Source organism: Equus caballus, chromosome 25 (genome assembly GCF_041296265.1).
Source record: "Equus caballus isolate H_3958 breed thoroughbred chromosome 25, TB-T2T, whole genome shotgun sequence".
NCBI lineage: Eukaryota > Metazoa > Chordata > Mammalia > Perissodactyla > Equidae > Equus > Equus caballus.
Window position 1 is genome coordinate 11,783,025 of NC_091708.1, and position 14,489 is coordinate 11,797,513.

The window sequence follows — 14,489 nt, forward strand, 5'->3', positions numbered from 1 at the left end:
TTTTTGTTTAGAGAAGATTGTTGCTGAGCTAACATCCGTGGCCATCTTCCTCTATTTTGTATGTGGGATGCCCACCACAGCATGGCATAATGAGTGGTGCAGAGGTCCACGCTCGGGATCCGAACCTACAAACAAAGTGAAGCGCACAAACTTAACCACTAGGATACTGGGCCGGCCCTTGATTTGCTGCTTTAAGTGTGATTCTTTTTTCTTTTCTTTTTCTTTTTTTGTAAGGATGATTAGCCCTGAACTAACATCCATTGCCAGTCCTCCTCTTTTTTGGCTTGAGGAAGATTGTTGCTGAGCTAACATCTGTGCCAATCTTCCTCTATTTAATGTGGGACACCACCTCACAGTGGCTTGACAAGTGGTGCTAGGTCCGTGCTGGGATTCAAACCTGCGAACCCTGGGCCACCAAAGTGTGCAGGAACTTAACAACTATGCCATGGGGCCGGCCCCTAAGTGTGATTCTTAATGAGTTGAAATCATTTTTTCCATAAGAACATATCTCCGGAGGCTGGCCCTGTGGCCGAGTGTTTAAGTTCGCATACTCTGCTTCAGTGGCCCAGGGTTTCGCCAGTTCAAATCCCAGGCACAGACATGGCGCCGCTCATCAAGCCATGCTGAGGTGGTGTCCCACATGCCACAACTAGAAGGACCTACAACTGAAAATACACAACTATGTACCAGGGGCTTTGGGAGAAAAATGAAAAATAAAATCTTTAAAAAGAACATATCTTTGGTATTTCTTATGGAACTAATTGAACAGTGTGATTTTTGTTTATATCAATTACTTTTACCTATGCAGTTTCGGAAACATGACTTCTCGGTAAAGTTGTGTGCCCTTTAGGGGTCATAGATCCTTTTAAATTAGAATAAGCTTTTCCGCACAACCAAGAGGACTTGTTTCAGGAGGGTTGCCATTCCCCTGGCAGCTGAGATGCACACACTTACGCACCACCTCTCCTACACAACCTCTCCTAACTGCTGGCAGCCTAGATGACTTCCTTTATTTGTTTAACAAAAGGTACAGAAGCTTAGGTGACTCCAGTGGCCCCACAGAGCAGGTACACTTGCCAGGACTATGCAAGGTCAACAGCTGACACTCTCTCTTTAAGGGAAGGTCTGGCCAGTTCTGAGAAACTCGTCTTTTCCTTCTTCCTACCCTTGTATATCATTATTTGGGAAGAACTTAAATAAATTAGCCATGCCTTTAATAGGAAACATATATGAACATCCTGGACCCTTCTGTTCTCTGAGCCAAACTAAGCCTTGGCAAGGCCAGGTCTCATTCCCCGTGGCAGGTGAAGCAGAGTCAGCATCCAGCCATCCTCAAGGAAGCTCACCCTTTGGCTTCCTGGCATCCTGAGGGGCCAGCATCCCCACATCAGCCTGTGTGTCTCTACCAGCCAGCTTAAAATCAAAGAAAAATCGTTGAATCCCAGTGAAAATACTATTTGATTAAAATATACACATATGTTTTAATATACTCTGATCTGTATCCCATTGAGATTTAGAAAAAGTTTGGAATGAATTTCATAGTTTTTAAAATACCAGAACTGTCAGTTATAGTAGACGCTCAAATTTCTTTATTGTCTTAGGGTGTTAACTCAGGCATTCTGAGATTTAAATACAAAATAGAAGTGAGTAAGAGAGCTATCCAAAACTTTATAAATATTCACTTATGAAAGATAAATGATTTGGGGGCTGGCCCCGTGGCCGAGTGGTTAAGTTCGCATGCTCCACTTTGGCAGCCCAGTGTTCACCAGTTTGGATCCTGGGCAGGGACCTACACACTGCTCATCAAGCCATGCTGTGGCAGCATCTCACATAGAAGAGCTGGAAGGACTTACAACTAGGATATACAACTATGTACAAGGGCTTTGGGGAGGAAAAAATAAGAAGATTGGCAACAGATGTTAGCTCAGGGCCAGTCTTCTTCACCAAAAAAAAGAAAAAGAAATAAAGAAAGAAAGATAAATGATTTGGATTGGGGAAATAAAAACAAATCATTAATCTGTGGGCACCAAACATTTTATTTATGTTTATAAACTGAGGCTAGGATGATTATTGTAGGTGGATCAGTTTTTGAACTTCCGTGTATTGCTAAACTATTTTTTCTCATTAATAAAGGGGAAAATTGATTATATCTTAAAACCTGGAAAAATTTTAATTTTCCACAAAATGTTCTTCAATCTTGCTGTTAAGGCATTATCCTCATGCTCTGTGGAATGTAGCTTCAAATTCAGCGTTACATATATACCGTTATTGTCTAAAATTTAACCTTTCTTTGTTGCAGTTAGAAAATGATTGATTAAACAATGTTTCTTTGTTATTTATGAAGCAAGATCATCGTGATGTTTAAATTAAACTAGAGATCTTTTGGATCTCCCCAACCACAAAATGTGGACTGAGAGTTAGGAAAGCTAAAGAGAATATAAAGTCATATTAATGACGATGAACTGTTCATAGTGTTCCTAGGCAACTTGTGAGGGAAATGGAAATTGTACAGAAGCTGTTTGGAAAGGCAAAGAGCCCGTGATGGTAAGCCTGTAGACCAAGGATACTGGAATCTAAGAATGCCCATTGGGCCCAGTATTTATAAAATGCTTCCCTGAGCCAGCCACTCACCTGGGTGCTAGGGGCAACAGTAAACAAGACAGACTCACAGCCCTGTGAGGTAGGCACTATTATTACGTCTTCCATTCTGCATTGGAAACTTTGGACCCAGAGAGGTGGGTTGCGTTGCCCAAGGTCACGCAGCTCATCTGTAGCAGAGCCAGAATGGGAACCCAGACAGCTTGGTTGTTGACACTCTCGCTGAACTCACTGTTCTTTTTCTAATTCTTTGAGGTATAAAGTAAGGTTGTTTATTTGAGATCTTCTCTTTTTCCTTAATGTAGGCATTTACTGCAGTAAACTTCCTTCTTACATATCTGCAATATATAAGATTTCATCTCATACAATTTACATATTCAATATATGTAGCAAAATAGATGACGGTTGTGGAAAGCTTATCACCCTTGGATAAAACGTTTCAAAACATACCAATGACGTTTATTTCTTTAATTACAGCAAAATAAGAAATGAGCAAAAGAAACTCCTATTCATAGGAAGTAAAAACAGTGGGATTTGGGGTGTTTAATTCCTGAAAGAATGTTTTGAACTATGATGGGAAATCACCAAATCTCAAAGGGAAAAAGACTTCACAGAACAATGGCTGGTGCGGTCAGTAAGCAGAAGAGTCATGGAAGGCCAGACCCCTGGCGTTTCATGAAAGCAAGTGCTTGCTAAACAGGAGGCTGGGCCCTGCCCCTCTCTTGAAGAAATGACAGATGTCTGGGAATGGCTCAGTGTTACCCAATTTCCCGCCCTCTGTGGTAAAAGCCCCTCAAAGAGACCAAAACCCTAACAAGAATTTGTGAGCCAAAGCATAAACCTCTCTCATTTCTTCGAGGAAGAAAAGCCTTTCCTGGAAGTTCACCAGGCAAAGCATGTCAAGAAGCTCCTGAGAAAGTCCCCCAGGCAGTAAGCCACGGATGGTCCATTCGCCCCTCAGTGTGTGCGGCAATACTGATGGGCCCTGACGGCGGGAGAGACCCTGGATGACGGGAAGGGCACTTGTTTGCTCATAAGAGAAACTCAGCTCAAACTGGATGAAAGAGGAAAAGGAAATTTAGGGCCTTACAGAACCTGAAAGTGTAGACGTAGTCAGTTTCGGACACAGGTGGATCCAGGGGCTTAATTGCCATCATCAGAACTAGATCTCTTGGCCTCACCTCTTCCCGGCTCTGCTTTTATCTGTGCTAGCCTCATAGTTAGAGGGGGCTTCCTTCCCGTGGTGGACCCCAGAATCTCAACTTATACCCTCCTGGTTTAAGCTGACAAGAAAGAGAAATTTTCCTTTCTAAGAATTCAAACAAAAGTCCCATGAGTGTGTTTCACTGGATCAAATTGGACCACATGCCATCCCAGAACCAATTCCTGTGGCTGGGTGATTGGAGAAAACTGATTGTTAAGCGTGGGTCACATGTTCACCACTGGAACCAGGAAGTGGTTCAGCCTCACTGAACCACAGGACTGCTGGTGGGGAGAAGTAGATTCCCAGAGAAAAACCCATATGTCATTACCAGTAAAAGAGGACATAGCTCATGGCCAGGCAAAGGCACCTGGTCTCCAGTGATCATACAGGTCACCCCACCCCTGCCACTGGCACTATGTGCAAGGGGATGTGCCCCAGAGAAGGGACGTGTCTAATCCAAGGTCACACAGTGCCAAAGCTACTGCTTTGGTTAGAACTACATTTGGCTGCGTATAGAAGAAAATGCAAAATAATAGTGGCACAAACAAAAGAGAGATTTATTTCTTTCTCATGTAAAAGAACTCCGGAGGTGGGCAGTGTGTACTGACCCTGGACTGCTCCCCATGGCAGTTTACCAATCATCTGTCTTTCTGCTCCAGTATCTTATTGGTCTCCATTTATGGAGGCAGTCCATGGTCACAGATGGATAGTTGCTGGGGCTCCAGCCTGGACCAGCCACCATGTCTGCATTTCAGAGGACAGGCAGGAGAAAAGGACCGGCAATGGTGTCCCTTGCAGCTGTGTCACTTCCATCTAAGCACCCTCCCCGAAGTCTCACACCACACCTCTGGTCACAGCTAATTGGCCTGTACTTCTTAGTCTTGGTCACTCTTAGCTGTAAGAGAGGTCAGGAACTACAGCCTTTTAGTTTGGTGAATTGCTGTACTGAATAAAACTGAGTCTCTGTCCTGAAGAATAAGGGGAGAAGGAAAACTGTGGAATCTCCCAGTGTTCTTTCTCTTCACTAAACTGTAAGATGAAGAGGAGGAGAAGAGGTTATTTTCAGAAAAATCAGGTGTTTGTTTACCATCCACAACCTGTTTTTTCTTGGCGTTTATTAATTCACAGAGAGAAAAAAAAAGTCTTGGTTCCAAACCAGGATATATGAGTGGGACCCCTGCTTTCATTTCCCAATCCAAATGATTGGAACCACTGTGTTGGCTTTTATCTGCCTGTACCTTGTAAGTAGATCTGAGTAAATCCTTTTCTGTTTTACAAATGGGGTGGGGCTAGGGCAGGCATTGTCCTTAAAAAGCTGGGTCAAAATTGCATCCGTGTAAATCAAGGAAGTACAATTCTTTGACCCCACTATTTTGACTTCAAGGACACTTTAACCCATGTGGCAAATGTAACTAATACATATAATTGAATTATTTATGGAGACTTCCAGTTGCCAATTACACACATAAAGAGCTTTCAAGACACCACTCCATCCTAACAACAGGTAAAACTCTGAGCTGATGGACAAATTCCTAGACGCCTACAATCTCCCCAAACTGAATCAGGAAGAAATGGAGAATCTGAATAGGCCAATCACAAGTAAGGAAATAGAAACGGTAATCAAAAACCTCCCCAAAAATAAGAGTCCAGGATCAGACGGCTTCTCTGGAGAATTCTACCAAACATTCAAATAAGACTTAATACCTATTCTTCTCAAACTGTTCCAGAAAATTGAGAAAGATGGAGAACTCCCTAACACATTCTATGAAGCCAACATCACTCTGATCCCCAAACCTGACAAGGACAACACAAAGAAGGAGAACTACAGGCCGATATCACTGATGAACATAGATGCAAAAATCCTCAACAAAATTTTGGCAAACCGAATACAGCAATACATCAAAAAGATTATACACCATGATCTAGTGGGATTTATACCAGGGACACAGGGATGGTTCAACATCCGCAAGTCAATCAACGTGATACACTACATCAACAAAATGAAAAACAAAAACCACATGATCATCTCAATAGATGCAGAGAAAGCATTCGACAAGATCCAACACCCATTTATGATAAAAACCCTCAATAAAATGGGTATAGAAGGAAAGTACCTCAACATAATAAAGGCCATATACGACAAACCCACAGCCAACATCATACTCAATGGACAAAAACTGAAAGCCATCCCTCTGAGGACAGGAGCAAGACAAGGGTGCACACTTTCACCACTCCTATTCAACATAGTACTGGAGGTGTTGGCCAGAGCAATTCGGCAGGAAAAAGAAATAAAAGGAATCCAAATAGGTAACGAAGAAGTAAAACTCTCGCTGTTTGCAGACGACATGATCTTATATATAGAAAACCCCAAAGAATCCATAGAAAAACTATTAGAAATAATCAACAACTACAGCAAAGTAGCAGGGTATAAAATTAGCGTGCATAAATCAGTAGCATTTCTATACACTAACAATGAACTAACAGAAAAAGAACTCAAGAACTCAATCCCTTTCACAATCGCAACGAAAAGAATAAAATACCTTGGGATAAACTTAACCAAGGAAGTGAAGGATCTATACAATGAAAACTACAAGACTTTCTTGAAAGAAATTGACGCTGACATAAAGAGATGGAAAGAAATTCCATGCACATGGATTGGAAGAATAAACATAGTTAAAATGTCCATACTACCTAAAGCAATCTACAGATTCAATGCTATCCCAATCAGAATCCCAAGAACATTCTTCACAGAAATTGAACAAACAATCCTAAAATTCATATGGGGCAACAAAGACCGCAAATTGCTAAAGCAATCCTGAGCAAGAAAAACAAAGCCGGTGGAATCACAATCCCCGATTTCAAAACATACTACAAAGCTACAGTGATCAAAACAGCATGGTACTGGTACAAAAACAGGTCCACAGATCAATGGAACAGAATTGAAAGCCCAGAGATAAAACCACACATCTATGGACAGCTAATCTTCGACAAAGGAGCAGAGGGCCTACAATGGAGAAAAGAAAGTCTCTTCAAACAAATGGTGCTGGGAAAACTGGACAGCCACATGCAAAAGATTGAAAATTGACCATTCTTTTTCACCACACACCAAAATAAACTCAAAATGGATCAAAGACCTAAAGATTAGGCCTGAGACAATAAGTCTTTTGGAAGAGAATATAGGCAGTACACTCTTTGACATCAGTTCCAAAAGAATCTTTTCGGACACTATAACTCCTCAGTTGAGGGAAACAACAGAAAGAATAAACAAATGGGACTTCATCAGACTAAAGAGCTTCTTCAAGGCAAGGGAAAACAGGATTGAAACAAAAAAACAGCTCACTAATTGGGAAAAAATATTTACAAGCCACTTATCTGACAAAGGGTTAATCTCCATAATATACAAAGAACTCACACTGCTTAACAACAAAAAAACAAACAACCCGATCAAAAAATGGGCAGAGGACATGAACAGACATTTCTCAAAAGAAGATATGAATATGGCCAATAGACACATGAAAAGATGTTCATCATCACTAATCATCAGGGAAATGCAAATCAAAACTACACTAAGATATCACCTTACCCCCGTTAGATTGGCAAAAACATCCAAAACCAAGAGCAACAAATGTTGGAGAGGTTGTGGAGAAAAAGGAACCCTCATACACTGTTGGTGGGAATGCAAACTGGTACAGCCACTATGGAAAACAGTATGGAGATTTCTCAAAAAGTTAAAAATAGAAATACCCTATGACCCAGCCATCCCATTACTGGGTATCTATCCTAAGAACCTGAAATCAGAAATCTCAAGAGTCCATTGCACCCCTATGTTCATCGCAGCATTATTTACAATAGCCAAGATGTGGAACCAACCTACATGCCCAGAAACTCATGATTGGATAAAGAAGATGTGGTATATATACACAATGGAATACTACTCAGCCATAAAAAAAGACAAAATTGGCCCATTCACAGCAACGTGGATGGACCTCGAGGGTATTATGTTAAGCGAAATAAGCCAGTCAGAGAAAGACGAACTCTATATGACTCCACTCATAGGTGGAAGTTAGTATATTGAGAAGGAGATCAGATCGGTGGTTACCAGGGAAAAGGGGGGGTGGGGGGAGGGCACAAAGGGGGAAGTGGTGTACCCACAACATGACTAACAAAAATGTACAACTGAAATCTCACAAGGTTGTAATCTATCATAACATTAATAAAAAAAAAAACAAAAAAACTCTGAGCTGAAAAATCAACAACTCTTCTTAGATCTGTAAGAGAAATGAGGTCATGGGACAAACCATTTCACCTAAAACTGGAGACACAGGTGGATATAGAGAGTCACAATAGAATGGAGCAGAAACCCCATGGAAACTAGTGCTGAGGTAGGAAAATCTGAACTGTAATTGATACCATCAATCAATTGGATATTTTGGACATCCATAGACTACTTTATCAACAACAGCAGAATACACATTCTTCTCAAGATTACAAGGAAAATTCACCAAGATAGACCACATCCTAGACCATAAAACACCCCTTAACAAGTTTAAAAGAATAGAAATCATCCATTGTCTCCTCTCAGACCACAATGGAATTAAACCAGAAATCATTAACAGAAAGATAATTGGAAAATCCAAAACTAGTGAAAATTAAACAACATGCTTTAAAGTAACATATGAGTCAAAGGGAAAATATCAAGAGAAATTAAAAATAAGTGAAAATGAAAGCACAACTTATCAAAATTTCTGGGACGCAGCAACATCAGTGGTTAGAGGGAAATTTATACCATTGAATGTGTCTATTAGAAATGAAGAAAGATGTGAAATCAATCATATAAGCTTCCACTGTAGGAAACTCAAAAAGAAGAGCAGTTTAAATACAAAGTAAGCATAAGAATAGATATAATCAAAATTAGAGCAGACACCTATGGAATCGAAAACAGGAAATCAGTAAAGAAAATCATTGAGCTCAAAGGCTGATTCTTTAAAACAGTCAATAAAATCAATAGGCTTCTAACCAGAATAACTGAGAAAAAAGGAGAGAGGACACAAAGTACTCATGTCAGAAAAGAAAGAGGGACCATCACCAGAGATTCCATGAGCATTAAAAGAATAATAAGGGAATAATATTAACAGCTTTATGCCCACAAATATGAGGACCTAGATGAAATGGACCAATTCCTTGAAAGACACAATCTGCCACAACTCACATAAGAAGAACTAGACAATCTGAATAGGCCTATATCTATTAAAGAAATTAGTAAGTAATGACCTTTAAAACAGGAAGCACCAGGCCCAGATGGGTTCACTGGTGAGTTCTATGAAACATTTATGGAAGAAATTGTACTAATTCTCTACAATCTCTTTCAGAAGATAAATGCAGAGAAAATACTTCCTAACTCATTCTATGAGGCCAGCATCATCCTAATACCAAAACCAGACAAAGACATTACAAGAAAAGGAAATTACAGCCCAATATCTCTCATGAGCATAGATGCAAAAACTTAAACAAAATATTAGCAAATTAAATCCAACAATGCATGACAACCAAGTGGGATTTATCCCACATATGCATAGCTGGCCCCATATTTTAAAAATCAGTTAATGTAATCAGTTACATCAACCGTCTAAGGAAGAAAAATCACATGATTATGTCAATCGAAACAGAAAAAAACATTTAACAAAATCCAACACCAATTTATGATAAAAATTTTCAGTAACCCAGGAATAGAGGGGAACTTTCTCAATCTGATAAAAATCTACAGCTAATGTCGTACTTTATAGTAAGAAATTAGAAGCTTTCCCACTGAGATCAGGAAGAAGGCAAGGATGTTTTCTCTAACCACTCTTTTTCAGCATTTACTGGAAAGCCTAACAAATGCAATAGGACAAAAAAAAAAGGAAATAAAAGGTATACTGATTGTGAAGGAAGAAGTAAAAATATCCTTGTTCACAGATGACGTGATTGTGTGTGTAGAAAATCCAAAAGAATCAACAAAAATATAATCTCCTGGAACTAATATAGCAAGTTTTTAGGGTACGAGGTTAGCATACAAAAGTCAATAGGTTTTCTGTATATCAGCAATGAACAAGTGGAATTTGAAATTAAAAACACAATACTATTTACGTTAGTACCCCACCAAAAGAAATACTTAGGTGTAAATCTAACAAAATATGTATGAGATCTATATGAGGAAAACTACAAAACTATGTTGAAAGAAATCAAGGAAGAACTAAATAAATTATGGAGAGATAGTCCATATTCATGGATAGGAAGACTCAATATTGTCAAGATATCAGTTCTTACTAACTTTATATATATATATATATATATATATATATATATATATATATATATAGGGATTGATCTGTATTGGGATTCAATGCAGTTCCAATTGAAATCCCAGGAAGTTATTTTGTGGATATTGACAAACTGGTTCTAAAGGTTGTATAGAGAGGCAAAAGACTCATAATAGCCAACACAATATTAAAGGGGAAGGAGAAAGTTGAAGGACCGACACTACTTGATTTTGAGATTTACTATAAAGCCACACTAATCAAGACAGTGTGGTGTTGACAAAAAAATAGACAAATGAATCAATGGAACAGAATAGAGCCAAGAATTAGACCACTATACATATAGTCAACTTATCTTTGACAAGGGAGCAAAGACAATACAGTGGAGCAAAGATTTTCTTTTTAACAAATGGTGCTGGGACAACTGTACGTCCACATGCAAAAAAAAAAAAATGAATATTGCACCCTTTATAAAAATTAACTGAAAATGGATCATAGACCTAAATGTCAAATGAAAAACTATAAAACTCCTAGAAGATAACATAAGAGAAAATGTAGATGACCTTGAGTTTGGTGATGACTTTTTAGATACGACACCAGAGACACAATCCATGAAAGAAAGAATTGGTAAGCTGGACTTCATTAAAATAAAAAATTTCTGCCTATGAAAGACACTGCCAAGGGAATGAAAAGACAAGCCACACATTGGGAGAAAATGTTTGCAGAAGACACATCTGATAAAGACTGTTACCCAAAATGTACAAAGAACTCTTAAAATTCAACAATGACAAAAACATCCTGATTGAAAAAGGACCAAAGACCTTAATAGACACTTCACAGAGAAGATGTACAGATGGAAAATAAGCATGTGAAAAGATGCTCCACAGCATATGTCATCAGGGAAATGCAAGCTAAAACGAGACTGAAAATTTATGTCCACACAAAAACCTGCACATGGATGTTTATAGCAGCTTTACAAGTAATTGCAAAAATGTGGAAGCATCCAAGAGTCCTTCAGCAGGTGAATGGATAAATCATCTGTGGTACCGTCCCGACAACATGAATACAATTCAGCACTAAAAAGAAATGAACTATCAAGCCATGAAAAGACATGGAGGAAACTTAAACTCGTATTAATAAGTGAAAGATGCCAATCTGAAAAGGCTCCATATGATATGATTCCAACTGTATGACATTTTGAAAAAGGCAAATTAGGGAAGCAGTAAAAGATCAGTGGTTGCCAGGGTTTCGGGGGAGGGAGGGATGAAGAGGCGGAGCACAGAGGATTTTTAGGGCAGTGGAAATACTTTGTATGATACTATTATGGTGAATACACATCCTTAGACATTTGTCCAAATCCATAGAATGTACAAGACCAAGACTGAACTATGATGGTGAACTATGGACGTTGGATGATACTGATGTTTCAATATAGCTGCATTAATTGTAACATATGTACCTCTCTAGTGGGGGATGTTGATAATGCAGGATGCTATACAAGTGTGGGGGCAGTTAGGACTACGGAATGTCTCTGTACCTTCCTCTCAGTTTTACTGTGAATCTAAAACTGCTCTAAAAAAATAAAATCTTTAATAATAATCTTTAATAATCTTAAATTTAAAAAAGTAATCCACACAAAATCAAACTGATAATGGTTAAATCTGCACATGGTAAAATTTATCACTGACTAAAATTCGATGGGAGAGAAATATATTTGAAAACATTTTGATATGCAAAATTCAACCCAAGAATGTTGACTTGGTAGAAATAATGATACCTAATGGAAACTTACAATAGCAGAATCTATAGTCACCAAATTATGCCGTGAACAAAAATCATGTCATTTAAACATAAAGTTATTGATACTAATAATTTCATTGAATTGAAAATAAACGTGGATAAACTAGAATTGGTTTACTGTTCTATATTTCAAAAAATTGATCAAAAATTAAAATGTCTTATTTCATTTTACCCTTATTTGAGTGAGCTTTCTCAAAAAGAAATTTTAAATGTCGGCATAATTCTGACTTCAATATTGTATTAAGCACAGAATCAAAACATTTCATGTGGTCAAAGTTATCTGAGCTAAAATGTCTGAGTCAAAAGGGAGAGATAAAAATAGAAAGGCCGGGGGTTGGCCTGGTGGTGTAGTGGTTGGGTTCCCACGTTCCACTTTGGCAGCCCAGGGTTCGCAGGTTCAGATCTTGAGCCCAGACCTACACACAGCTCATCAAGCCATGCTGTGGCAACATCCCACATGCAAAATAGAGGAAGATTGGCACAGATGATAGCTTAGCACCAAACTTTGTCAAGCAAAAAGAGAAAGACTGGCAACAGATGCTACCTCAGGGCCAATCTTCCTCACCAAAAAAAAAAAAAAAGCAAGGCCAAATTATCTTCTGCTCATTTTAAATGTACTAGGAAGATGATGCCTATATAAATTAATCCTGTGATTAAGTTATAAGTGACTGTATTAGTTAGGTTATGCTGGAGTTCCACATAAATGCCCAAATTTCAATGACTTAACACTATACATATTTGTTCCCACATAGCAATGTTGAGTGGTGTTCAGGTTTGGGAAGCAGCAGTTCTCCGTGTTATTCCATAACCCAGATTCTTCCATCATGGGCCTTCATCATGCCCGAGAACCCTCACCATCTGCAACCAGTCAGCAGAAGGGGAAAGTGCGTGGAGAAATGCATGTGGGAGGTTTTCAAAGGCCATGTGGAAGCAGCACACATTCCTCCCACTCACTCCTCGTCCATTGGCAAGAACCAGTCAGGTGGCCACATCTAACTCAAGGGAGGCTGGGAAATGTGGTCCAGCTTTGTGCCCAAGGAAGGGAGAATGGATTTTAATGGACAACCAGAGTTCTTTGCAACAATAAATAACTCACTTGGAGTTATTGTGTTTCTTGAATTTTTATTGGTTCTCTACTCTGTGGCAAGCACTATGCCAAGACCTGGAAGAGAGTCCTGGCCTGGGAGAAGCCCATGGTCTAAGAGAAGGAGCTACGATATGGTATAAAGTACCTGCCACCTAAAGAGAGAAAAAGGAAAGGTGAAAGTGCTCTGGAAGTTTAGTGATTATTCCAGATTGAGAAGCTGCCTGAAGATGATAGCATTTGAGCTCCACACTCAGAGACAAACAAGATTCAGTTGGTGAAGTAAAATGGCAGCAGGAACTCTAGAAGCAGTGGCATGATGATAGGAGGCATGATGGCATGGTGACAGGATGGTGGGAGTGAGCAAGCATGATATGTGTACAGGAAGCAGTACCTTCTCCAACTTGGTTACCACCAAGATGCAAGAAGGGGAGCCGTGAGAGAGATGGCTGGAACTGTCCCCAAGGTCACCCCTTATTCAAAGTGAGCCATTCATTTCACTCTGATTTCATTAATGTTTGAAAAGTCCTTGGGCCCTTGTGGGGCCTAACCTTGTATGCTAGAGGGTGAAGAACAGAGCGTGGGGTAACTCCTGTCTCCAAAGAAGTCACAATCCCGTTCATCTCGGTATAGCCAATCTGAAGTCTCTTTCAGATGACTTTTGAACTTCAGTGAGCTTTGGCCTTAAAACCAGAGAGACCCATGTTATTCACGTACTGAGCTGGACTCAGGTGAGACCTTGAAACATTCACTCTGTGTCCCCAGTTCACTGCCATTGAGTTCTGCGTGTTCGTGTATGTGAGAGATGAGCTAGACCTGTTTGAGGGAGAGTTGGAGAGTTACATCGCCTCCGTGAACCAGACGGGGACCCTGACCCCAGTCATCCTGCAGGTGAAAGAGCTGATGAACGTCACCAAAGGTAAAACCATCCCGCCACCTTTGTTCCTGCCACCTGTGTGGGAAACAGAGGGACTTGTAACTGCTGGCAGGTGCACACCTGTATGATTATTGCTGCTAGTATTGATATTACCTGCATGAGGTGACTGGTCTGGGAGAAAAATGTGTTACGACTGACAAATGCCTGCCTGCGTTGACCAGAAGGTCAGTGGGGTCAGGACACAGGCCATGTTGTTAAAACCCATTTGGGGCTGAATTGAATAAGCCCTGAGAATTTTCTCACCTAAATAGCTTATTTTGTTTCAATGCCAGTGGGAACAACTAAAATCATCATATATCTTTCACTTTGGAAAAAAATAAAACATCAATTCTTGACTTTTCTTTAAGATTATATGAAAAGTTTATTTATGTCTTTCAAATTTTAAGTTCAGGCTGCTATGCAAATTACCATAGGCTGGGTGGTGTAAAGAATAAACATGTATTTCTCAGAGTTCAGGATCCAGGTGCCGGCAGATCTGGTGTGTGGAGAGGGCCTGCTTCCTGCTTTGACCATCTTCTCTTCGTATCCTCACATGCTGGAGAACAAGGAGAGGAAGCAAGCTCTCTCGTG

The 14,489-nt window shown here is 39.7% G+C and overlaps 1 protein-coding gene across 1 annotated transcript in view; it reads left to right on the forward strand.

The window, feature by feature from the left end:
• Positions 1-3,456: 3,456 nt before the first annotated feature.
• The window catches only part of LOC100630443 (stimulated by retinoic acid gene 6 protein-like), a 30,791-nt gene continuing 19,758 nt past the window's right edge, over positions 3,457-14,489 (forward strand). The window contains exons 1-3 of the mRNA XM_023629545.2: positions 3,457-3,528; positions 4,931-5,043; positions 13,748-13,901. Of these exons, the coding sequence (XP_023485313.2) occupies positions 5,002-5,043; positions 13,748-13,901 (196 nt within the window). The 5' untranslated portion in view covers positions 3,457-3,528; positions 4,931-5,001. The remainder of the gene's footprint in view (positions 3,529-4,930; positions 5,044-13,747; positions 13,902-14,489) is intronic.